Source organism: Microcaecilia unicolor, chromosome 3 (assembly GCF_901765095.1).
Source record: "Microcaecilia unicolor chromosome 3, aMicUni1.1, whole genome shotgun sequence".
Taxonomy (NCBI): domain Eukaryota; kingdom Metazoa; phylum Chordata; class Amphibia; order Gymnophiona; family Siphonopidae; genus Microcaecilia; species Microcaecilia unicolor.
The window spans coordinates 218171338-218197407 of record NC_044033.1 but is presented as its reverse complement, the minus strand read 5'-3'; the positions used below and the strand labels follow the sequence as shown (position 1 = coordinate 218197407).

Below are 26070 nucleotides of genomic sequence, written 5' to 3'. Positions count from 1 at the left end.
ACGTTGTCCTCAGAACGTTGAGGGTGCGTTTTATTATATTAGATTATAAACAAAAACAATACTATCCCTCCTCTCCAGTTTACTAAGCTGCATTACATGAATGGGCTGTGTCAGCATTAGCATAGTACCAGCCACTAGTGCAGCTTAATAAACAGGGGGGGTACTGTTTTCTATATAAATTTAGCGTATAAATAACGGGGAGTACAGAGAATGCAATAGCCAGGGAGCTAAATAAGGAGAAAAAAAACCAAAACCAACTGCAAGCAGGTTTCGCAGTCAAACAACAGGCCATAATCTCTTCCAGCCTTATAAAGCAGAGGCAGTGGGTACTGGAGCTACTCCATCAGAAGCAAATTTCTTAACATTCAGAAACAATCTATGTCTTCTGAGGGATGAAAAAAATATTGTATATTATCATATTTCACCAAACATTTTCAAGGAAATCGAAATTGAAACACTGCACTATAGGCACGTAAGGGCAAGCCCGTACACCTGGCGTTAATTCTGCATTTGGTGCATGCCAAAAACCCATCTATAGTATACTTATAGTATGTTACATAATTCAGTTCCAAAGCAAGGTAGATATTCCACATAAAGATTCACAGTGACCTCCAGTTTGAGTTGACAGTATCGAGGGTCATATATCGCTGAAAAATAAGGTCCAGCTATTCAAGAAAGAAAATCATTAAAGTCTTCCAACAGAGTATATAGATGTGGGCATAAAATATTGTTTGGATAATAAACACAGACCACATATTGAGTACACACTCTTCTTAAAATGCTAGGAAGGTATATAGTGTATATTGAAATGATTCATCTTTGTCTCCTGAGGTAGTTGCCATCATACCGATTGCACATGTTGGTTCATCTTAATGGCAGAGAAAATGATGCCAGAAAACCAGATTTAGTAGTAAAAGAGAAAAACAATAGAATGGCAATGATTTAGAGGTGCCGGTCCCAAGTGATTACTTGGTGAATGATGGAGAGAGAGGGGAGATCCTCAAGTATCAAGAAATGCAGTCTGAAACTAAGAAAACGAGGCAGAAAGATGCAGACATATTTCCCATTGTTTTGGGTGCCTCCGGCTTGATCAAAAAGAACTTCTAAGTGCACTTGGATAAGTTGCCTATACATGCTACGTCTTATAAACTCCAGAAAGAAGCTCTCTTTGGCTTAGCATTGAGGTTCATTCCTGTCTTGATATGCGCAAAACTAATCCACTTGGAGAAATTGCTGCAGAGAAAGCAGACAAAGCATTGCAATATAGATGTAGCACATTACATCTATACATTTTTGTAGTTCTTCTGGATCTACATACAAGGTAGTTTTGTTAGCATAAGTCACAAGCAATTCAAATCCAGCAATTTTCTAGCAAAATGATCTTTGTGAACTTTTAGCAAGCCAGAAAATGGTAATTATTAACTCACCTATTTCACCCAAGTAAACAACTGTTTATCCTGGTAAATTGCTTTGACAATCACCCTAAATATTACTAGTTTTTATCCTTCTCTTCCTTTCTCATTTCTCTGTTTTTCTTTTTCTTTCATTTTCTCCATTTTTTTCACACTATGAAATATAATCAGATTTTAAATATATAATTCTTCTATAACCCTCTCTCTATTATTTTTTTATATTTCCGTAATAACAATCATAAGGTTATCTGGTATCGATAGATCAGTGATTCACACCTGCTTGACCTATTTTTCAACCACTGTTCAGTCTGGTATATTATGTGCTAAGGGATTTTAGGATAAGTTCCTAGCACATATAAAACATGATTTAACAGTGGGGTTAAGATAAGAAAAAGCAGGTATGAATCGCTGAGTGACAGAAAAGCTGAAGAGAAATGTCTGTAGAGGAAAAAGGCAACAGTAATGCCAGTAGTAATCAACACCTTTGGTGCAACCCCCAATAATTTGGACCAGTATCTAAACACATTAGACTAGGGGTAGGCAACCACGTTCCTCAAGGACCACAACCCAGTCGGGTTTTCAAGATTTCCACAACAAATATGCATATGATCTATTTGCATACAGAGGAACCAATACATGCAAATCAATCATATGCATATTCATTGTGGAGATCTTGAGAACCAGACTGGTTTGTGAACCTCAAGGACTGTGGTTGTCCTCCAATGTGTTATATATTAATTAATATATTTATTTATGCATTAAAACTGGTTTTGGTTCAAAGTGACTCTCAATTTTACATTTAGATGAAGTTAAAGTAGTGTCAACTTCAAACAGCAGCACTACTGATGATACCTAAGAACATAAGAATAGCCATACTGAGTCAGACCAATGGTCCATGTAGCCCAGTATCCTGTTTCCAACAGTGATCAATTCAGTTCACAAGTACAAGGCAAAAACACAAATAGTAGCAACATTCCATGCTTCCATTCCTGAGGCAAGCAGTGGCTTCCCCATGTCTGTCTCAGTGGCAGACTATGAACTTTTCCAAACTTTTTTTAAACCCAGATATCTACCACTGTGACCACATTCTCTAGCAATGAGTACAAGAGCTTAACTATTCACCAAGTGAAATATTTCCTCCTGTTTTTAAAAGTATTTCCATGTAATTTCATTGCGTGTCCCCTAGTCTTTGTACTTTTTGAAAGAATAAAAAATTCACTTCTACTAGTTCAACACCACTCAGGATTTTGTAGATCTCAATCATATCTTCCCTCAGTTGTCTCTTTTCCAAACTGAAGAGCCCTAACCTTTGTAGCCTTTCCTCATATGCGAGGGTTCCATCTCCTTTATCATTTTTGTTGCTCTTCTTTGAACCAGTACCTGGAGATCTACATCCAATCCTAAAATGTAGTGGACAGTGCATATAATTATATAATAATAATATTAATAATAATAATAATAGCAATAAAGTTGAGCAGAAATATGTTGAAGTTGGAAGTTAACTTCACAAGTTCTCTATTGAAATTCTAATTTTTAGCTTCATCATTATCTGAAGAATGTCCACTTTAAGAACAATCTGGATAAAGAGATCTGTTTTAATGAGAATAGAGAACTGAACACTGACTACAATATTATAAATGTGGCCTATCTACCCAATGGAGAGCAGCATCGTGAAATTGTTGGAAGTTATAATCCTTATGCTTCCCAAGGGCAGGATTTCATCATCAATGAGAAGGCAATTGTATGGGACAGTAAATTCAACCAGGTCAGATTTAAGAAATATTAGAGAATGAAGGAAGACACTGGACCGTGTTGCATCTTACATGTTATTAACTATTATCACAATTTTACCTGGTGCAAAATTAATAGAGCATTAGACCTTGCAAATAGGTTTTGAATTGGATAAAGAACAATTTTGGATGAGGATATTAGAAAAGTTAAAAAGAGACTAGATTAGAGAGGAGAAAATCAGTTTTCAACTGATTTATTTGTATAAGTAAAGATTTAGCTAGATAGACAAAAGTCTATGAAAATTGCATCAGATATGGCGGTCTAAGGGGTAAGGTTCTGAATGGTTAATGTGATATAGAAGGATGGTCTTGACTAAAGGGGATAGATTCACAAAGCGTTGCTTTAACTCATTTTTAATATCCAAGCAATGGGTTTCACTACAAGTATTAACATTTTAAAATATGCTAACGTGGTCATTTGGTATTCTCTGGCCAAGGGAAACTTTTCACCAGGTCTGGGGCAGCATAGAAGAGTTGGTTGAGAAGATCATTGTCTAACAGCACCCCTTCTTTCTGTATAACCTGACTACCATTCTCTGGACTGCTTCATGTACCAGTCAAAACTCTATCTAAACAATCCCCCTCCCCAGCTTAACAATGACTCCAATCTGACATAACCCTCCTTCCACTAACATTAAAAAATTGCCCTGGTGGTCTAATGGCCCCCATCCCTCCCATCCTCCACCTCCTCACACACAAATTCCCTGGTAGTCTAGTAGTTCGTGACAGTGTAGCCCATTATGCTGTGGCAGCTGCAGTGGCTAGTTGACCTCTTAGAAGGATTGCACATTTTTTCCAATAGCATGGACATGAATGAAACCTGGTGTATGTGTCAACCATTGCACATGTAAAACATTTTCAGGTGTGTACATTCTTTCTGAAATACTATGCCATCTTTGCATTTTGTGCCCATTCTTTGGAAAGAAGGTACACTATTTAAAAAAACACACACACAAACAACATGTTTTGGGCTGTCCATCCCTACAGACAGTTGAAGGGGAGGAGGAGAATATCATTTAAATAGGCAGTTGCTGTTGGCCTCTGCCTAATTCTTGTCACTGTTATAAGTACTGAAATTTCAAGTAAACTTGCCAGTTCAGAACTAACTTGGGACTGTTCTGAATTATTGAAAGAAAGAAGGGTGCAGCATGAGTGGATGTGAGGAGGGGCTTCACTTTTAAATGTAACTGTCACAAAATGCCTAACCACCCACCTGGGGTTACAACACTGCCACTTACATACACAAGTACCTGGCAGAATCCGAAATGGTGGCAACACTCCATACTACAAATCCCAGGGCAAGCAGTTGCTTTCCCATATCTGTCTCAATAGCAGACTATGGACTTTTTCTCCAGGAATTTGTCCAAACATTTTTCAAACCCACTTAAGCTAACCATTGTTACCACCTCCTCTGGCAAAGAGTTCCAGAGCTTAACTATTCGTAGAGTGAAAAAATATTTCCTCTTATTTGTTATAAAAGTATTTCCATGTAACTTCCTTGCATGACCCCTAGTCTTTGACCTTTTGAACAAGTAAAAAAATCAATTTACTTCTTGTTCTACACCACTCAGGATTTTATAGACCTCAATCAAATCTCCTTTCAGCCTTCTATTTTCCAAGCTGAAGAGCCCTAACCTCTTTAGCCTTTCCTCATACGAGAAGAGTTCCATCCCCTTTATCATTTTAGTCACTCTTCTTTGAACCTTTTTAATTTTGCTATATCTTTTTTGAGATACGGGGACCAGAACTGAACTCAATACTCAAGGTGCAGACGCACCATGGAGGAATACAAAGGCATTCTAGTATTTTTGGTCTTATTTATCATCCCTTTACTAATAATTGTAGAGTGGAGGAGTGGCCTAGTGGTTAGAGTGGTGGACTTTGGTTCTGGGGAACTGGGTTCAATTCCCATTACAGGCATAGGTGGCTCCTTGTGACTCTGGGCAAGTCACTTAACCCTCCATTGCCCCAGGTACAAATAAAAGTACCTAAGCCACATTGAGCCTGCCATGAGTGGGAAAGCACGGGGTACAAATAAAAGAAAAAATAATTCCTAGCATCCTGTTTGCTTTTTTGGCCGTCGCTGCACACCGAGCAGAAGATTTCAGCGTATTATCTACAATGACACTCAGATCTTTTTTTAAGCGCTGACCCCCAAGGTGGATCCTAGCATCAGGTAACTGTAATTCAGATTATTCTTTGCAATGTGCATCACCTTGCATTTGTCCACATTAAATTTCATCTGCCATTTATACGCCCAGTTTTCCAGTTTCCTAAGGTCTTCCTGCAATATTTCACAGTCCGCACATGTTTTAACAACCTTGAATAGTTTTGTATCATCTGCAAATTTGATCACCTTACTCGTTGTTCCAATTTCCATATCATTTATAAATATGTTAAATAGTACCGGTCCCAATACAGAGATCCCTGCTGCACTCCACTCTCCTCCATTGAAATAAATGACCATTTAACCCTATCCTCTGTCTTCTGTCGAACAACCAATTGTTAATCCACACCAGAATCTTGCCTCCTACCCCATGACTCTAATTTTCTCAGGAGTCTCTCATGAGGAACTTTATCATTAGCTTTATGAAAATCTAGATACACTACATCCACTGGCTCACCTTAATCCACATGTTTATTCATGCCTTCAAAAAGTGAAGCAAATTGGTGAGGCAAGACTTCCCTTGGCTGAACTCATGCTGACTCTGTCCCATTAAATCAAGTTTGTCTATCCTGCTTATAATTGAAAGAGAAAAACGCCTATATAGCGACCCAAATCAGGAGATGGGCGTCTTTCTCCCATGGGCGACCAAATCGGTATAATCGAAAGCCGATTTTGGGCGTTTCCAACTGCAATCCATTGCGGAAATGGGTAAAGTTGACGGGGGCGTGGCGAAGGTGGAACTGGGGTGTGGTTATCGGCCGAGGAGAGATGGGCGTCTTTAGCTGACAATCGAAAAAAAGGCATTTTTACCGCGATTTTGGGTCACTTTTTTGGACCCTTTTTTTCACGAACAAGTCCCAAAAAAGTGTCCCAACTACCCAGATGACCACTGGAGGGAATCGGGGATGACCTCCCCGGACTCCCCCAGTGGTCACTAAACCCCTCCCACCAATAAACACCCACTTTAAAAACATTTTTTCCAGCCTGTATGCCAGCCTCAAATGCCGTATCCACCTCCATGACAGCAGAATGTGTTCTATCCTCTGACAGTCTTTCCCTGTTTCTGATGTGGCTCTTGGGTGAGTGTGACACCTTTTCTGTTATGCGCACTGCAGAGTCACATCAGCAATGCATTGTGGTGGGTGTAGGGTATTGGGCTCCGTGATTCCACTAGCTTGTGGTAAATGCTCACGATGTTGGTAGTTGGTAGGCTGTACTCCCATGGTGCTTTTCTCCTTGCTTTCTGGGTCAGAGTGTGCCCTCTTTTGTTTCCAGTAGTCCATGAGGTAGTGGCCATTTTTGTAAGCCAGTTTTAGATCCCTTTCACGTGTTAGAGCCACGTTACAGAACTTAGTTCTTTCCTTGAATGTGGCTGAAATAGGGCATTCTACAGCATTCTGCCAGCTCTGACCTACTGCTCATCTCAGTACCAGGGAGCCTCGTTGCCAGTGGGGCACAACCTCTGATCTGCAGTTAACTGTGAGTAAGCGTGCTTATTCCAATAAAGGATGTTTTCGGAGAGATTAGTCTTCAGGTGTCAACTGGTGTGCCAATGTTATACAGCAGCAACAAGTCCTAGAGGCCTGCGTGTATGCAGGTCCCTGGAGCACTTTTAGTGGGTACCGCAGTGCACTTCAGCCAGGTGGACCCAGGCCCATCCCCCCCTACCTGTAACACTTGTGCTGGTAAATGGGAGGTCTCCAAAACCCACTGTACCCACATGTAGGTGCCCCCTTCACCCCTAAGAGCTATGGTAGTGTTGTACATTTGTGGGTAGTGGGTTTTGGGGGAGGGGGTTGGGTGCTCAGCACCCGTGGTAAGGGAGCTATGCATGTGGGAGCTGTTTCTGAAGTCCACCGCACTGACCTCTAGGGTGCCCAGTTGGTGCCCTGGCATATCAGGGGGGCCAGTGTACTACGAATCCTGGCCCTTCCCATGACCAAATGGCTCGGATTAGGACGTTTTTAAGCTGGGCGTTTTTAGTTTCCATTATCACTAAAAAAAGCAAACGCCCATCTCAAAACGTCCATTTTTTTGAAAATAAGGTCTGTCCCACCTCTTCACGTACCCGTTTTCGGACATAGACGCCCAATGAGATAGGCGTTTGCGTTCGATTATGCCCCTCCATGTGTTCTATCATTTTATTCTTTATAATGGTTTTCACTATATTGCCCTGCTCTAACGTCAGACTTACCAGTCTATAATTAACCAGATCGCCCCTAGAACCCTTTTTAAAAATTGGTGCTACATTGGCCACCCTCCAGTCTTAAGGTACTATGGATGATTTTAACGAGAGGTTACATATTACTAACAGCAAATCAGCAATTTCATGCTTGAGTTCTTTGTTTACCCTTGGATGTATGACATCCAGTCCAGATGATTTACTACTCTTTAATTTGTCAATTTGGCTCAGTACATCTTCAAGGTTCACTGACATTTCTTTCAATTCCTCCACATCATCACCCTTGAGAACCATTTCCGGTACAGGCAGATCTCTTACATTTTCTTCTTCCAGAAAGACAGAAGCAAAGAATTCATTCGGTTTCTCTGCTATGGCCTTGTCTTCCCTGAGCGCCCCTTTTGTTCCTTCATTATGTAACGGTCACACAGATTCCCTCATAGACTTTCTCCTTCTGATGTACCTGAAAAAGTTGTTACTGTGAGTTTTAGCCTCTGTGGCAAGTTTCTCTTCATATTCTTTTTTAGCCTTCTTTACTAATGCTTTCCTTTTGACTTGCCAGTGCTTATGTTGCTTCGTCTTCATTTGGGTCCGTTTTCCATTCTTTCAAGTACAATATTTTGGCTGTAATGTACTCTTTTACTTCAGCTTGTAACCATGCAGGCTGACGTTTTCTCTTCTTTCCACCAGGGGCGTAGCTACGGGTGGGCCTGGGTGGGCCCAGGCCCACCCAATTTCAGCTCAGGCCCACCCGTCCACCCAGCTGATCTCTCCAGACTTGCAGCAGCGGCGAACTGGCGGGCAGCGGCACTAAAAGCATAAAGCAGCGAAGCTCTTCGATTCCGTCCTTCGCTTTCCGTTTCCTGCCCTCTCAGCGTCCCGCCCGCCCGAAAGGAAATGACATCAAAGGAAGGCAGGACGCTGAGAGGGCAGGAAACGGAAAGCGAAGGACGGAATCGAAGAGCTTCGCTGCTTTATGCTTTTAGTGCCGCCGCCCGCCAGTTCGCCGCTGCAACTCCAGAAGGAAGCCATTTTTTAAAAATCTGTTTCTACTCCCCTGTGCAGCCGTCGCCATTCACTTAAAGCACAGCAAGCAAACCAGTGAGCTGTTGTGCTGTCTGCATCCACGTTGTCTTCTTTATTCAGCAGAGGGTGGTGAGCAGAGGGAAGGATGGGACTGGGAGGGGTGGTAAGTACAGAGTATGGGGAATGGGGGACTAATGAAGTGGGTGAAAGATGGGGGAGGAATTTAGGAGACTGGGTAAGGGAGAGACAGAGGGGGGAATGGGAGTGCTGGAGAGGGAATGAGAGGGAGGTGGTCAAAGGGGAGAGAGGAGCATCGATGGACATGGATGGGAGGACAAGGACCAGGGAGAGAGGAGAAATTGCTGGACATGGAGGGGAGGGCAGGGGAGAGAGGAGAATTTCTGGATATGGATGGATAGATGAATGGAGGGCAGGGGAGTTGCTGGACATGGGTGGATAGAGGGGAGGGCAGGGGAGAGGAGAGTTGTTGGACATAGGTGGATGGAGGGGAGGGTAGAAGAGAGTTGCTGGACATGGATGGAAGGAAGGGCAGTGGAGAGAGGATGGTTGCTGGACATGGGTGGATGGAGGGGAGGGCAGGGAGAGAATTGTTGGACATGGATGGAGGGAAAGGAAGGGAAGACAGGAAGGAGATGCACATGGATGGAGGGGAGAAAGAAGAAGAAATTCTGGACATGGATGGAGGGGAGGGAAGACAGAGGAAGGAGATGCACATGGATGGAGGGAAAGGGAGAGAGAAGAAATGCTGACATGGATGGAAGGGCGGGAAGAGAGAGGAAGGATATATGAGGGAAAAGGAAGAGAGGAGAAAAACAGCACATGGATGGAGAAAATAGGCAGAAGCTGGATCCACTGGACAGTCAAGTCTGCAGAGGACCCAGCTTTTACTTACGGATGTAGAGCAAGAAATGAAGAAGAAAGGAGGACAGTAAAGAAATAAATGGCAAGGAAGCTCTGGAAACGGAGTTAAGAGGACAGATAGCAGCAGAATCAGATACTGGGCCAGCATGATCAGAAAAACAAAGTCACCAGACAACAAAGGTAGAAAAAAAAATAATTTTATTTTCATTATAGTGTTTGGAATATGTCCACTTTGAGAATCAGGTGCTCAACATTAAAAGTTTATATTTATTTACTTATTTATGGCATATTATCCCACATTAAACATGAATTAGATTGGAACCTGGGATCATTAAAAAATTTGTTTTCCTGGAGAGAGTAATGCATTGCCTCCCCCCCCCCCCAGGCTCTCTCCCCGGCTATAGCCAGCTCTGCAATTTTGAGGGGGGGGGGGGGCGCAGAGGTGCACCGGGGAGAGAGCCTGTAGTTAAACATTTACCAGCAAACCACTGTCTAGTGCCCACCCATCCAACCTGTTGGCCCACCCAAAAATTGACTTCTGGCTATGCCACTGCTTTCCACCTTTGCAAATACGTGGAATACATCTGGACTGGGCTTCCAAGATAGTATTTTTGAATAATGTCCATGCCTGATGTGGAGGGGCATAATTAAACGGCGCAGGCCAAATAGATGGCCGGCACCGTAAAGCAACGGCAGAACCGTATTATCGAAAAAGATAGCCGGCTATCTTTTGTTTCGTTAATATGGTTGGAGCCGGCCATATGTCAGAATTTGGCCTGGCTTTAGAGATGGCTGGCATCGGTTTCCGGCGATAATGGAATCTAATACCAGCAATCTCAAACCCGGCAATATGCAAGGCATTTGGTCGTGGGAGGAGCCAGCATTTGTATTGCACTGGCCCCCCCCTGACATGCCAGGACACCAACAGGGCACCCTAGGGGGCACTGCAGTGGACTTCAAAAATTGCTCCCAGGTGCATACCTCCCTTACCTTGTGTGCTGAGCCCCCGAAATCCCCCCCCAAAACCCACTCCCCATAACTCTACACAACTACCATAGCCCTTAGGGATGAAGGGGGCACCTACATGTGGGTACAGTGGGTTTTGGAGGGCTCAACATTTACTACCTCAAGTGTAACAGGTAGGGGGGATGGGCCTGGGTCCACCTGCCTGAAGTGCACTGCACCCACTAAATACTGCTCCAGGGACCTGTATACTGCTGTCAGGGAGCTGGGTATGACATTTGAGGCTGGCATAGAGGCTGGCAAATTTCTTTTTAATTTTTTTTGGCTGGGAAGGGGATTGGTGACCACTGGGGGAATAAGGGGAGAAGATCCCCGATTCCCTCCGGTGGTCATCTGGTCAATTGGGGCACTTTTTTGAGACTTGGTGTCAAGCCCTGCAGTAATAAGATGTGAGCCCCGTGCCAAACAGCGTTCGGCAGCCGAACAATCCCTTTCTTACCTGAGGAAAAAGGACTGGAACCCCGGCGGAGGTCCGAGTTGAACTCAGGATAGGCAGCAGGCACCTGACACAGTCCAGTTCCAGGCCAAGGTTCAAGGCAGGCCGCAAGCTAAACACAGTCCAGGTATCGGCCATGGTTCAAGGGCAGGTGGCCAGCAAAACAAAGTCCAGGTGCAGGCAAAGGTTCTGAGGCAGGTGGCAAGCAAAAGCAAAGTCCAGGACCAGGCAAAGGTCCAAATGGCAGGCAGTAAGCAAAAACACAGTCCAGGTCCGAGCAAGGGTTCAAACAACGGGAATCAGTCCAAAGAAGAATCACAGCACCCAGTAATCCACACGAGTAGAAGCCAAAGCCATGAGAGTTGCCAGAAGCTGCTCCTAAATAGCCCCCTCCATCAGACAGACAAGAAACAGCTGATGGGGGGTGGAGCCCTCAGCCAGCCCAAGAAACTCTGGATTGGCCGGCCAACAGAAGGGGCGGCATCCAGCCGTGAACGGCCAATCCGGATGTCAGAGGAGTGTCCTTAGTGCTCCCTGGCCCCGTGCCCGGAAGAGACTCTCTCCCTCGGGGACGCTGGCGCTGCCAAGATGGCCGGTGTTCCCCAACCGCCACGACCAGCAGCAACGAGCCGGTGTAGGCCAGGCGGCTGGCAGAGCCCCTCTGGAGCGCCGCAAATGGCCAGCAATGGCCCGATCCTTCCGGCCAGCGCCTCCTCCTGCGGACCCTGAGTGAGGCATCGCCGCGGGGAGAGCGTCACAGGTAAGGGACGCGACACTTGGTCCTAAAAATAAATGAACCAAGTGCAGCCGGAGAAATGCTTGTCCGAGCTGGCCATCTTTTTTCCATTATAGGGCGAAGCCGTCCATCTTGTAACCACGCCCCCGTCCCGCCGTCTGTACCCTGCTTGAAGTTTGGCTGGCTCTGCAATGGAAAGCAGTTGGCGACGGCCAAAATCGGCTTTCGATTATACCGATTTGACCGGGTTCAGGAGATCGCCTGCCCTCTCCCGATTTGTGTCGGAAGGTGGCCGGCGATCTCCTTCGAAAATAAGCTGGTTAGTGTCCTAACCTTTGCAGCCAATCCTTTTAGTTTCTTTTTAACCATTTTCCTCATTTTATTATAGTCACCCTTTCGAAAATTAAATGCAGCTACAGTAGATTTCTTTTGCGGGTTCATACCAGATAGTACTCAAACTTGATCATGTTATGATCACTGTTTCCCAGGGGACCCAACACCACCACCTCTCACATTATGCCCTGCATGCCACCAAGGACCAGATGCAAAATGACTCTCCCTCTCATCGGTTCCTGGACCAGCTGCTCCAAAAAGTAGTCATTTATTACATCTAGAAATTTTATATCCCTGGAACTCCCTGATGTAACATTTATCTACTCAATATCAGGGTAACTGAAATCACCCATTATTATAGCATTGCCCAATTTGCCAACTTTCCTAATCTCTGTAAACAGTTCTTCATCCGTCTGTTTGTTCTGTCTCAGCGGACAGTACTACAGCCCTAGAATACTCTTTCCCTTCACACATGGTTATCAATAGAAATCAAACAAAATAAAACATGGAAAAGAAAATAAGATGATACCTTTTTTATTGGACATAACTTAATACATTTCTTGATTAGCTTTCGAAGGTTGCCCTTCTTCCTCAGATCGGAAATAAGCAAATGTGCTAGCTGACAGTGTATATAAGTGAAAACATTCAAGCATTACTATGACAGTCTGACAGGGTGGGAGGAGGGGGGTGGGTAGGAAGTATGCATGGGGACATCAAAGCATATCATTGATTTTATTCTGCCTTCAATACATACCATCCTACAATCAGATTCAAAATTGACTACTCCCCAGAAAAAGTCAATTTTTTGGACACCACGGTCTCAATCAGTGATGGCTGTATACAAACATCTATATACAAGAAACCCACAGACAGATGCAGCTACCTCCACAACTCCAGCTTCCATCCTTCACATACAAAAAGATCCATCATTTACAGCCAAGCCACAAGATACCACCGTATCTCCTCTGACCCAGGGGACAGAGACAGACACCTTAAAAGCCTGACTGAATTTTTCAAACAGAAGGGCTACAACCCCAAAATAATCTCCAAGAATATTGCCTCCTCCCTCAAAACACCCAGGGAGAATCTGCTACAGTACAAAAAGAAAAAATCCACAGACAGAATCCCGCTTGTAGTGACATACAATCCAGAGCTGGAAAAACTGAGAAAAATCATAAGAGATCTACAACCTATACTCCAGGAGGATGAATTACTGAAAGAGATATTCCCATCCCCACCAGTACTGGCCTTCCGACAGCCACCCAATTTAAAACACAAGCTAATCAGAAGTAAACTTCCATCACAGACTGAAAAGGAACAGAAGGGCACACTTCCCTGTAATTTATCCAGTTGCAAACTATGCCAAAATATTTCACAGAACCCCAAAGTCATCCACAAAGGAAAGATATTCAACATAAAGGGATCTTTCACTTGCTCATCTTCCAATGTGGTATATATCATTCAGTGTAAAAAATGTAACGAAGGATGCTATATTGGAGAAACAGGCCAGATGCTTAAGACACGATTCAATTTACATAGACATCATATGAACAATACTGGTGCCAGCAGGGTTCCCATGCCTATTGGTCAACATTTTACAGGACCAGGACACTGTACCAGTGACTTCACAGTGAGAATCCTGAAAGGTAACTTTAAAACCATACAAGAACGTAAGACCTTTGAAGTCAGAATGATTGAATATTTTAACACCCAACAGAAAGGACTTAACAAGGATCTGGGGTTCCTAGCCCATTATAAACCATAAAGCTGTATGTCTCTGTTGATCACCCTCCCCTCACCTATCCACACCCATCCTGTTAGAATATCAATGATATGCTTTGATGTCCCCATGCATACTTCCTTCCCACCCTGTCAGACTGTCATAGTAATGCTTGAATGTTTTCACTTATATACACTGTCAGCTAGCACATTTGCTTATTTCCAATCTGATGAAGAAGGGCAACCTTCGAAAGCTAATCAAGAAATGTATTAAGTTATGTCCAATAAAAAAGGTATCATCTTATTTTCTTTTCCATGTTTTATTTTGTTTGATTTCTATTGATAACCTTAAGAGTGGACTAACACAGCTACCACACTCCTTCACACATGGAATTTCTTTCCATAATGATTCCATGCTGCTATCTGCGTCGTGTGGAATGTTTGTTTTATTTGACTCAATTCCCTCTTTAACATATAGTGCAACCCCCCCTCCAATTTGATCCTCTCTATCATTGCCATACAATTTGTACCCTGTTAACACAGTGTGCCATTGATTGTCCTCTTTCCACCAAGTCTCTGAGATGCCTATTATATCTACCTCAGCATTTAGTGCTATATATTCTATCTCTCCCATCTTATTTTTTCGGCATCTAGCATTTCTATTCAGCCACTCCAAATTGTGTTTTTTCCTTTGATCTACAAGCTGCTTAGGAGTTGAAGGGGACAATGTGCATATTTTTTTCCTGCTCTCTCATTATGCTCAAGTCCACCTGCAGCTGTCACTTATACTCTAAACTAGCACCCTCCTTCCACCAACTGTCTCACAACCACATTTGGGCGAGTCTCCCACTCTCAAATTATCCCCAGTGATTTATAGGTTCCTGAAGCCTCACTCCCAGTGGTTCCACAGTTCCCAGAAAGCATTCACAGATCCAAAACACAAACCAACAGGATTCTTTATCAGTACAGGCAAGCAGGGTGAACAAACAATTGTGTTTATTCTATAAAAAATATATTTAGGAAGTACTTGGGGAGATCAGGATATATAGCTGCTCACCAGTTATCAAATATTTTACAGGGCTTCAGCAAAGACCTTTTCTCTCTCTTCTCCTGAGTTGAGACTGGGGGAAAAACACTACAATCGAAATGAAAAAAGCTTCTGGGCCAGTCAGAGCCCAGTCTGGAAGTTTTAAAAATATACTGCAGACTACCTTTCCAAAAGGCTTAAACAAACTAGAGTATACACTGCAGGAAGCACCCAGTACATTTTACAGGCATTTTACATACTGTTCACTCACAGTAACCTGTAAACTAAGAAAGATCAGTACACAAGACATTGCCATTTCAAGCTAAATTTCAGATTCTAGATGCTTGAAAGCATGAATTGTTCCATAGGTGGACAGATATAGCAACCTGCATTTTAACTATCATTGGTGAAGGTTATGTCAAATTACCCAGAATTTCTTTCAATATTCAGACACCTCCTCAAGCAAAATGCAGTGAGAGCTGCCCTCCTGGCTTCATGAAATTAACCAGGAAAGGAAAGCCCATCTGCTGCTTTGACTGTATTCCATGTCCACAGGGAGAAATCTCAAACCAAAGTGGTGAGTGATATCATGTGGCATGTCAGTGACTGTGGATTATTTGCTATGATGTTCATTTTCAAAAGAGAAAAACTTCTCAAAAATGGCACAAAGTGGTAGATGGACCATTTTCTCATCAAAATATCTAAATCATGATTTTCAATGTTTCATCCTGCAGTTCATCTAAATTGCATCTAATGTTTCATCCTGCAGTTCATCTAAATTGATCGGGAGGCGGGGCTGGTGGTTGGGAGGCGGGGATAGGGCTGGGTAGACTTATATGGTCTGTGCCAGAGCCGGTGGTGGGAAGCGGGACTGGTGGTTGGGAGGCGGGGATAGTGCTGGACAGACTTATACGGTCTGTGCCTGTGCCAGAGCCGGTGGTTGGGAGGTGGGGCTGGTGATTGGGAGGCCGGGATAGTGCGGGGCAGACTTATACGGTCTGTGCCCTGAAGAGCATAGGTACAAATCAAAGTAGGGTATATACAAAAAGCAGTAAATATGAGTTATCTTGTTGGGCAGACTGGATGGACCGTGCAGGTCTTTTTCTGCCGTCATCTACTATGTTACTATGTTACTATATCTTGGAGGTGTGCTTTAGCTGAGACTTGGGTTGGCTTTATATCTGGATGTTTTTCTGCTATAATAGAACAGAAAAAAAAGGTCCAGGGCAGAATAGAAATACGTTATTATCTAGACTTTTTCTAGTCATGAATAAGTCTGAAAAAGTTGCCTTAAATGATCAACTGAACATTGTAGGGATGAAGGCATGACTCCCCCTAAATCCTCCAATAGTCACTGACCCCTCCCATCCGCCAAAAATGTGACAGTAACAGTAAATACATGGCTCTGCGACAGCTGTGTGAGTTCTCCTGGAACACAGAAATACCATATATAAAAGGCGAGTGTCTTACTCACTCGCAAATGCGCAGTAGAGACCTTCTCTGCCCCGCCCCCGCGTCAATACGTGATGACGGGGGCGGAACAGGGTCTGTACTGCGCATTTGCGAGGGAGGGACACCGCCGTCGCTAATGCTGCCCCCACCCGGAGTCGCCGCCGCCACCCACCCTCCACCTGGTCGGGCCCTCGCTCCGCTACTGAAACAGCGAGGGTCCGGGTACGCAGCACTGAGCTCTGCTGAGCTGCCTTCGGCCTTCTTTCTTCTTCTCTGCCTGTGACCCGCCCTCGACGACGTTACGTCACACGAGGGCGGGACAGGCAGTGAAGAAGAAGGAAGGCCAACGTCGGCTGCTCAGCAGAGCTCAGTGCTGCGTTCCCGGACCTTCGCTGTTTCAATAGCGGAGGGGCCCGGCCAGGTGGAAGGTGGGTGGCGACGGGGAGGCAAATTCGAAGGGGGGGCAGCGGCGAACTCGGCGGTGCGGGGGGAGGGGGCTTTCAACTCCCCCTCCTATACAGTGGTGGAAATAAGTATTTGATCCCTTGCTGATTTTGTAAGTTTGCCCACTGACAAAGACATGAGCAGCCCATAATTGAAGGGTAGGTTATTGGTAACAGTGAGAGATAGCACATCACAAATTAAATCCGGAAAATCACATTGTGGAAAGTATATGAATTTATTTGCATTCTGCAGAGGGAAATAAATATTTGATCCCCCACCAACCAGTAAGAGATCTGGCCCCTACAGACCAGGTAGATGCTCCAAATCAACTCGTTACCTGCATGACAGACAGCTGTCGGCAATGGTCACCTGCATGAAAGACACCTGTCCACAGACTCAGTGAATCAGTCAGACTCTAACCTCTACAAAATGGCCAAGAGCAAGGAGCTGTCTAAGGATGTCAGGGACAAGATCATACACCTGCACAAGGCTGGAATGGGCTACAAAACCATCAGTAAGACGCTGGGCGAGAAGGAGACAACTGTTGGTGCCATAGTAAGAAAATGGAAGAAGTACAAAATGACTGTCAATCGACAAAGATCTGGGGCTCCACGCAAAATCTCACCTCGTGGGGTATCCTTGATCATGAGGAAGGTTAGAAATCAGCCTACTATACGCCGAGTAGAGCAGACGTGTTACAGACGCTCCTGCGATTTTTTTTCCTTTCTAAAGGCTTCTTGTGTTAGCCATACCTTAAAAATGCCTAAGAGAAGGGGGAAAGCTGCTGCTACAGCCTCCCAGCGGCTTAGTACCCCAACTCGAAGCGGTCCGATAGATTCTTTTTTGCAGCGAGTTTTGGACGCCAGAACGCCGGTGAGCGGCTCGTTGTTGTCTCCTGTGCTGGTTGAAGGAGCGCAGGAGACCTTAGAGCTGGAAGTTTCTCTAAGCCCCGACGCTCGAACACCCCCTCCCCCTCCAATGCCGTGTGAGATTGAAGCTCTAGATATGGCATCTCCGAGTCTTACCCTAGAACGGGGGATAGACGACGGACGACGGGAGACACATGAAGATCACCAAAGAGCTGAATTGAACTCACAGGCTGAAACATCAATCGAGGAGCAAAATGCCTCGACTATGGAAGGAATTTCCTTACAACAAACGGGGGTAGGTGACTTTTCACTTGCAGTTTTTCAAGTTAAACCTCCCGAAGTTACGTTAGACTGTTTGTGGACACTTATTGCAGATTTGGGCAAAGCACTAATTCCTCAGATTCAAAAAGTGAAACAAGAAGTTGTCTGTATAGAGGAGAAGGTAAAGCAATTGAATGTTAAAGTTGAGAAACAAGATAAAGAAGTACAACGACTGCAGGAAGTTCAAAATAATATGGTGAAAGACTTAATTAATTTAAGAAGAAAGGCAGAGACAATGGAAAATTTTTCAAAAAGTAATAACTTGCGATTTATAAATTTTCCTTTGTTGGATAATGTGGCTCCTAGAGAGATGCTGAAAATATACTTTAAAGATATCTTACAGATCAGTGAAGAAAATATACCTCCTCTAGCGCAAGTTTTTTATCTTCCATCTAGACAACAACAAATATTACAAAATCAACCTTTGGATGTTACAGCTTTCTTAGAAACCTCAGACTCTGAACAAGTAATACCAGCCACGTTATTGGCTACAGTTGTTTTGTCTTCTGACAAACTATGGATATTAAAATTGTTTTACAAAAATTGTGAAAAAATTTTCAAAGGGTTAAAAATTAGTGTATATCCTGACATATCAAAGGACACACAAGTGCGCCGGAAAAGATTTCTTCAAAAAAAGCAGGAAACGATTCAGCTGGGAGCGACTTTTTTTTTTTTAAAATTTCCGTGCAAGTGTCTGGTCACATACCACTCTGAAAAGTTTGTGTTCTATGATCCATCCCAACTCGAGACATTTATTACATCTAGGAAGACTGTTGGAATAGTAATTCCAACTAATGATGTTGTTTGAAATTGGAATATAGTGTCCTCTGTACACTTCTACCACTCTTTTTGAAATTGTTTATTTCCTATTAATATACCTTCAATGATGTTTGTATTTTGAACTCCCCACTAGTGGACTTGTATTGGTTTGAGGGAATTTTCATGTATGATACATTTTCTTATATTGTAACCTCATTATATCCAATTTTTCTAAACAAGTTTGTAAACTTGAAAAGTTGAAAATCAATAAACAAATTAAACATAAAAAAAAAAAGAAATCAGCCTACAACTACAAGGGGGGAACTTGTCAATGATCTCAAGGCAGCTGGAACCACTGTCACCACGAAAACCATTGGTAACACATTACGACATAACGGATTGCAATCCTGCAGTGCCCGCAAGGTCCCCCTGCTCCGGAAGGCACATGTGACGGCCCGTCTGAAGTTTGCCAGTGAACACCTGGATGATGCCGAGAGTGATTGGGAGAAGGTGCTGTGGTCAGATGAGACAAAAATTGAGCTCTTTGGCATGAACTCAACTCGCCGTGTTTGGAGGAAGAGAAATGCTGCCGATGACCCAAAGAACACCGTCCCCACTGTCAAGCATGGAGGTGGAAATGTTATGTTTTGGGGGTGTTTCTCTGCTAAGGGCACAGGACTACTTCACCGCATCAATGGGAGAATGGATGGGGCCATGTACCATACAATTCTGAGTGACAACCTCCTTCCCTCCGCCAGGGCCTTAAAAATGGGTCGTGGCTGGGTCTTCCAGCACGACAATGACCCAAAACATACAGCCAAGGCAACAAAGGAGTGGCTCAGGAAGAAGCACATTAGGGTCATGGAGTGGCCTAGCCAGTCACCAGACCTTAATCCCATTGAAAACTTATGGAGGGAGCTGAAGCTGCGAGTTGCCAAGCGACAGCCCAGAACTCTTAATGATTTAGAGATGATCTGCAAAGAGGAGTGGACCAAAATTCCTCCTGACATGTGTGCAAACCTCATCATCAACTACAGAAGACGTCTGACCGCTGTGCTTGCCAACAAGGGTTTTGCCACCAAGTATTAGGTCTTGTTTGCCAGAGGGATTAAATACTTATTTCCCTCTGCAGAATGCAAATAAATTCATATACTTTCCACAATGTGATTTTCCGGATTTAATTTGTGATGTGCTATCTCTCACTGTTACCAATAACCTACCCTTCAATTATGGGCTGCTCATGTCTTTGTCAGTGGGCAAACTTACAAAATCAGCAAGGGATCAAATACTTATTTCCACCACTGTAATAGCCCATTTTTACGGGCTCAAAGGCTAGTATATATAAATATATAGTAGGGACACCCATTGATTAAAATTCTCAATCGCACGATTTGGATTTAGTTGGCATCTTTCTCAGTAGTAGCTGTAGGTGAGCTACATTCATGTACACTACGTATTTCCCTATCCCCTGGCAGCTCTGAGTGGCAGCACTAATTGTGCAGCCCTACCAAAATAATATGTATTTTTTAGTACCTTTATTATCTGGTGATTTTATTTTATCATCTTCCTTTCCTTGCCCTCCTCTCCTCTCCATTCTATGGGCACCATGTCCTCCCTTCCCATGAACTAAGTCCAGATTTAATGTGTCAGTAATTAGAGCTTTTAAATGTATATTAGGACTGTACATCAATTAAAAGTTTCAATCGTACAATTGAGTGCAAATAATTTTTTTATTTGCACAATTTATCGCATCATATGAATGGGCACCATCTCCCTTCCTCCCTTCTCCCTCCCTGGGCACCATCTCATCCTTTCCCTTCCCTTTCATTCCATAGGCATCATCTCTTTCCCCGCCCCTCCTAGGGCACCAAATCATCCCTTCCCTTACACTCTCCTCACCTAAATGGGCGCCATCTCCTCCCTTCCCTCCTTTCATGATCACCATTGTTTCCCTTCCATTTCTTTCCCTCCCCTATTTCCAGCATCCTTCCCTGCCCCCCACATCTCTCTCTTTCCTCTTTCTCCCGCCACCCTCCCCGGTTCACAAATTTCTCTCTGTCATCTTTTTCTGCTTCCTCTTTATCCCATGGCACCTGATGTGGTCCCCATCTTTCTGTCTGTCTTTTATCTGCTTCCTCTTTCTTCCGTGCCCCCTTCCCACCCTGTCTGAATCTTTCTCTGTCTTCTTTTCTTTTTCTGCTTCCTCTTTCTCCCATGTCCCCCGCCCTGGTCTTAATATTTCTATCTGTCTTTTATCTGCTTCCTCATTCTTCTATGCTCCCCCTCCCCCCGCTGTGGTCGCATTCTGTCTTTGGCACCACTTATTACCTCTCCCATCAAGGCACTCCAGCAGGTCCCCCTCTCCTCTGCAGCTCCTTCTCCCTGCTCCTCACCCTTGCAGGCTGCTCTGAAAATAGTGCTGCTTCTCACCCTGCCCACAGTGTCTCTCTGCAACAGGAAGATCTGAGGCGGAACTTCCTATTACAGAGAGACACTGTGGACAGGGTGAGAAGCAGCATTATTTTCACTGTAGTGGTGAGGAAGTGATGGACCTTTAAGTACAGTAGGTTTTCTCTCTTCCTGGAAGGTTCACTATACAATATGAAAAGGCTTATGTGGGAATTGTACCTGGATCCCTTTATGTGAAGTTCACTGCACTGACCACTATGCTGCCTCTCTGCACTGCTGGGATGTCTGTGTGGTCAGTTCAGTGGGAATGCTGCCGGACAGACCTCCCTATGGCTTGTTTTTCTATGTTTTTTCCTGGAACCTTTTTTTTTTTTTTTTTCAAAAATGGTGTTTACAGATGGATGTATTGAGACTGAAAACATCAAAGCCATAATCGAACCAGAAATTTAGATGCTTTTCTCATTTATGCCTGTGTGTTAGACATTAATTGAAATATTTTCAGAAAAACGTCTGGATGTTATATCGAAAATGACCCTCCACAGCTCCTGCTGTGTGAAACTCAGAAGTAAGCAAAAAATTATGGAAAATAAGAAATCTGTATAAGCCATACTCATCCATTTTTCTTGTTGAGATCATTCTTATTTTGTAGTTTGAGGAAAATTGCCCTAGATAATAATTCCCACAGCACAGGACTTAACAAAGATCTGTTTTTTTTAAATCCCATTATAAACCATGAAATTCTTCTGCTATGTTACCCTCCTATCAACCATCCATCCCTCCTTGTCTCTCCCGATGGGAATGAAAATGAGTGTCTGCATCAGAGGATTAAAAGCAGGCAAATGCTAACAAATCTGAAACCCTGTCAACAATAGCAAGAGGCAGTCGTATATTGTTAAGTAATATTGAATGGTGCAGTTTAAAATCATTAGCAATGCTCAGTTTAGTAAAAGACCCCCCCCCCTTCAAACCCACTTATCATCACTAATTGGACTTAATTAATTCTAATAGGTGCAGCCAACATGGGGGGTGTGGTCAGAGAAGGAGCTTTGGGTGTCTCTGTTCCATCAATTAAATTTACATGTGTTGTTATATTATTCAGGCCTATGCACGTAGATTTAAGCGCAGGCATTTACACCAGCTTTGCACTAGCATAAAAGCCGCACACAAATCTATACACATCCACCCAGCCTAAGCGTATTCTATAAACCGCATCTGAATTTAAGACGTGCCTAGATATAATGTGTCACATATAGAATCGGGTCCAGTGCTTAGTTACGTGCCATTTAGAGAATAGTGCTTTGTGGAAAGATACGTAATGTTTTAATTCTTCCTTTCTATCCCGGGAAGAATTGACCCTCTCCCACAATGGACATGTGTCCAAATGGACGAGGGGAGTCTCCCAGAAGGCTTAAAATATATTCCTCTAACATGACCTCTTTCATCTGACTCCTGATATCCGTGAATATCAGTAGATGTGTAAGGGTCCTACCCATAACTAATTTAGGCTCAGGAGGTTAAGCATCCTGCTAGTCATTAGTTAAGAAGGAGAGAAGACAGATAGCAAGGGTAATTACCTTTATTAAATCTTACCACAGTAACGCAGTAGGATCAGGAATACAAGCAGATAGGTGGACGGCCGGACAGCACTTCGTGTAGCAAGTCAGAAGGTCTTCTGGCACGCCCAAAATCTACCCACCTTATATATTCTCATATCTCCATTCTAAGTAATGGGGCCCATAAGCTACCATGTTAAGTTGTTTATCCCAAGCTAGCTGACCACAATCTTGCCCAATTGCAAAGTTGACACCCCTTTTTCTTAATCATTTCCTTGCACCTGGCATGACGCATTCATTTCTCAATTTGTTTTTCTAACTTAGATTAGAGAAAAGTCCACTTTGTAACTGATAGTTTCCATTTTAATTCTCTAATCTTCCATTTTGTTTCATTTTTTCCTTGACCTAACTTTCCAATTTAAGTCATTCAGGCCTTTTCCTAAGCCAGACAACTACACTTGGCTTTACCATCAGGTCTCTATCTGTACTAACAACTAGGCCATACTTTTCCAGCAAGCTCCCAGTTATGTCAGCCATCAGATTTCTGACTCAGCCAAGGTTTGTAATGGCCTGGGCTCTATGACTGGGCCCACCACCATTCCAGTGGGGGGGGGGGGGGGGGTCTCTGGCTGTACCATAATTATACAGTAACTACATTTAGGCGTGACCATTTACACCAATAAAAACTTGTTATAAATCCCTGTACCTAAATTAAGTATGGACCCTCTTTAATGCATAATAACGCATATAAATTAAAGGAACACCCCTGATCCTCCCATGACCCTCCTATAGCCGTGCCCCCTTTTTGGAGCCACTAATTAGCCAGTGCCACTGAATATTAGCAGATAGCCCTGCACAAATGAATTAACCATCCAGAAGCCTTTTACGGCTGGTTAAATCATTTTGGATATCAATCTTACAGTGTTAATGTTGCTCACTTTCTAGAAAATAGATGCAAAACAAAAGAAAAAAAAGGAGTAAGATATAGAGGAAACAATAGCAGCTATGTATTTTTCATTTAGTGAGATGAGTTGAATTAGCAAAGTGTCTGTCTACTGTACACACCGATTCCAATTTGTAACAGGTTCATAGGCGGTCGGTGGCCCAACTGTTTGGGGAGGCTAAAGGGGGCGGGGTTAGAGGTGGGGCCAGGGGTGGAGCTTAAATCCATAATTGTCTGATACACAGAAAAAAATAAATAAATAAAAATAAAAGTCACAATTAATACCTTTTATTAAATTTAGATATTAGATATGTATCATATGTCAAAGAATAAAGTGGTTGCTCAAAGCATATTCTAAGCACAATCGCTCAACTGCAAAACACTATGCACAACTTTGTGCAAAAACACACTCAGAACCTTACTGTACCATAAATATTACACTGGGCAGAACCTAATACACCAATATACCACCCATACGGAAAATGCAGACCGTCAACAATATGAAACAAGGGATCATATCATCACAATTCTCATGTAGAGCCACAAAACACCCTAATTGATGTTTAATGTGGGATAAAATGCCATAAATAAGTAAATAAATATAAACTTTTAATGTTGAGCACCTGATTCTCAAAGTGGACATATTCCAAACACTATAATGAAAATAAAATGATCTTTTCTACCTTTGTTGTCTGGTGACTTTTTCTGATCATTCTGGCCCAGTATCCGATTCTGCTGCTACCCTGTTTCCACGAAAATAAGACATCCCCTGAAAATAAGACCTAGTAGAGGTTTTGCTGAATTGCTAAATATAAGACCTCCCCCGAAAGTAAGACCTAGCAAAGTTTTTGTTTGGCCCCGATGGCTGCCCACACTCTCCCACCAGAAACTCACTACTTGGCAACTAGCCACCCAGCCCAGTTCCCATTAGTGTGGAGGTAGTGATGGCGATATGGTACTGTGTTGTGTTTATTAGGGGAGGTTGTTTGTTTTTTTGTGTCCTTGTGAGAGCCGGACGTCTATAACACAAAGCAACACATTCTTTTCCTCATTCTTCCTCTATCAGGGGTCATCGTTGGGATTTTTTTTTTTGTATGTGTAATCGTTTGGTTCTCTAGTGTGGTGCATTTGGGTATGGCTTGTACCGTGTTTCGCCGAAAATAAGACATCCCCTGAAAATAAGACCTAGTGCATCTTTGGGAGCAAAAATTAATATAAGGCACTGTCTTATTTTCGGGGAAACACGGTATCTGTCCTCAGTGCAGGTCAGGAAATCATCTTCATTAAATATCTCCCTGGCAACCCAGGACACCTCCAGCCAACCCCCCCCCCCCCCCCCTGCTTTCCCAGCAGTAAAGTAAACAAATTAAACCATAAACCAATTTCTACAGCTGGTTACACAAGGCTAGAGGGCTTTCACTGCAGCTCCTGCTGTGAGGGTGGAGGCAAATCAACAATTTAAACCCCTCAGAGCACAGCAGGGGAAGCTTAGCCTCTCCAAGCCTCTTATACCAGGCACCTATGAACTGGTTGATGTGCATCAAAACTGCTTCACCATTCTAAACATTAAGATATTATAGGACAACATTATCTGCTGTAGTCTGAAGTATAGAGTATTAATTTAATGGTCATGCACTATCCAAAAACCAATGCTGATTATGAAATATTAAAACAATATTCATCTTCCTCAGATATGGACAACTGTATGAAATGTCAAGAAGACCATTGGTCCAATCACAAGAGAGATACCTGTATCCCAAAATTGATAATTTTCCTGTCCGATGAAGAAGCTCTGGGGATGGCTTTGACTACCAGCAGCATTTTCTTCTCTCTTATCAATGCAATCATTCTGGGAATCCTCATTCATTACAGAGACACACCTATTGTGAGAGCCAATAACCGAGACATCAGCTATATCCTCCTCATCTCCCTTATGATCTGCTTTCTATGCTCTTTGATTTTCATTGGCCGTCCTGAACCCGTGACCTGCATTCTCCGTCAGACTACCTTTGGGATGATTTTCTCTATCTCACTCTCTTCCATACTGGCAAAAACCATCACTGTGGTTATGGCCTTTCATGCAACCAAGCCTGGAAGCAAGCTCCGGAAATGGATGGGTTCCAGGATTTCATATACTATAATACTTTCCTGCTCTCTTTTTCAATTTACTCTCTGTCTCATCTGGTTGTTTACTGCTCCCCCATTCCCATATCATAACATGCAATCAGAAACTGGGGCAATAGTAATTGAATGTAATGAAGGATCAATTTTTGCATTTTACTGTGTTCTGGGTTTCCTGGGATTTCTGGCTGGTATCAGCTTCATCACTGCGTTCTTATCAAGAAATCTTCCTGATAGTTTCAATGAGGCCAAGTACATTACTTTCAGCATGTTGGTATTCTGCAGTGTTTGGTTGACTTTTATCCCAACATATTTGAGCACAAGAGGAAAATACATGGTAGCAGTGGAGATATTTGCAATACAAGCTTCCAGTGCTGGACTGTTGGGATGTATCTTTATGCCCAAATGTTGCATTATCCTATTGAGGCCCGATATGAATAGCAGGAAATATCTTACAAAAAACAACTGA

General features: G+C 43.2%; 1 protein-coding gene across 1 annotated transcript in view; it reads left to right on the top strand.

Annotated features, from left to right (window-relative positions):
• LOC115464368 (vomeronasal type-2 receptor 26-like) overlaps positions 1-26070 on the top strand; it is a 49066-nt gene extending 22996 nt beyond the window's left edge. The window contains exons 3-5 of the mRNA XM_030194754.1: positions 2950-3177; positions 15181-15307; positions 25172-26070. Of these exons, the coding sequence (XP_030050614.1) occupies positions 2950-3177; positions 15181-15307; positions 25172-26070 (1254 nt within the window). The remainder of the gene's footprint in view (positions 1-2949; positions 3178-15180; positions 15308-25171) is intronic.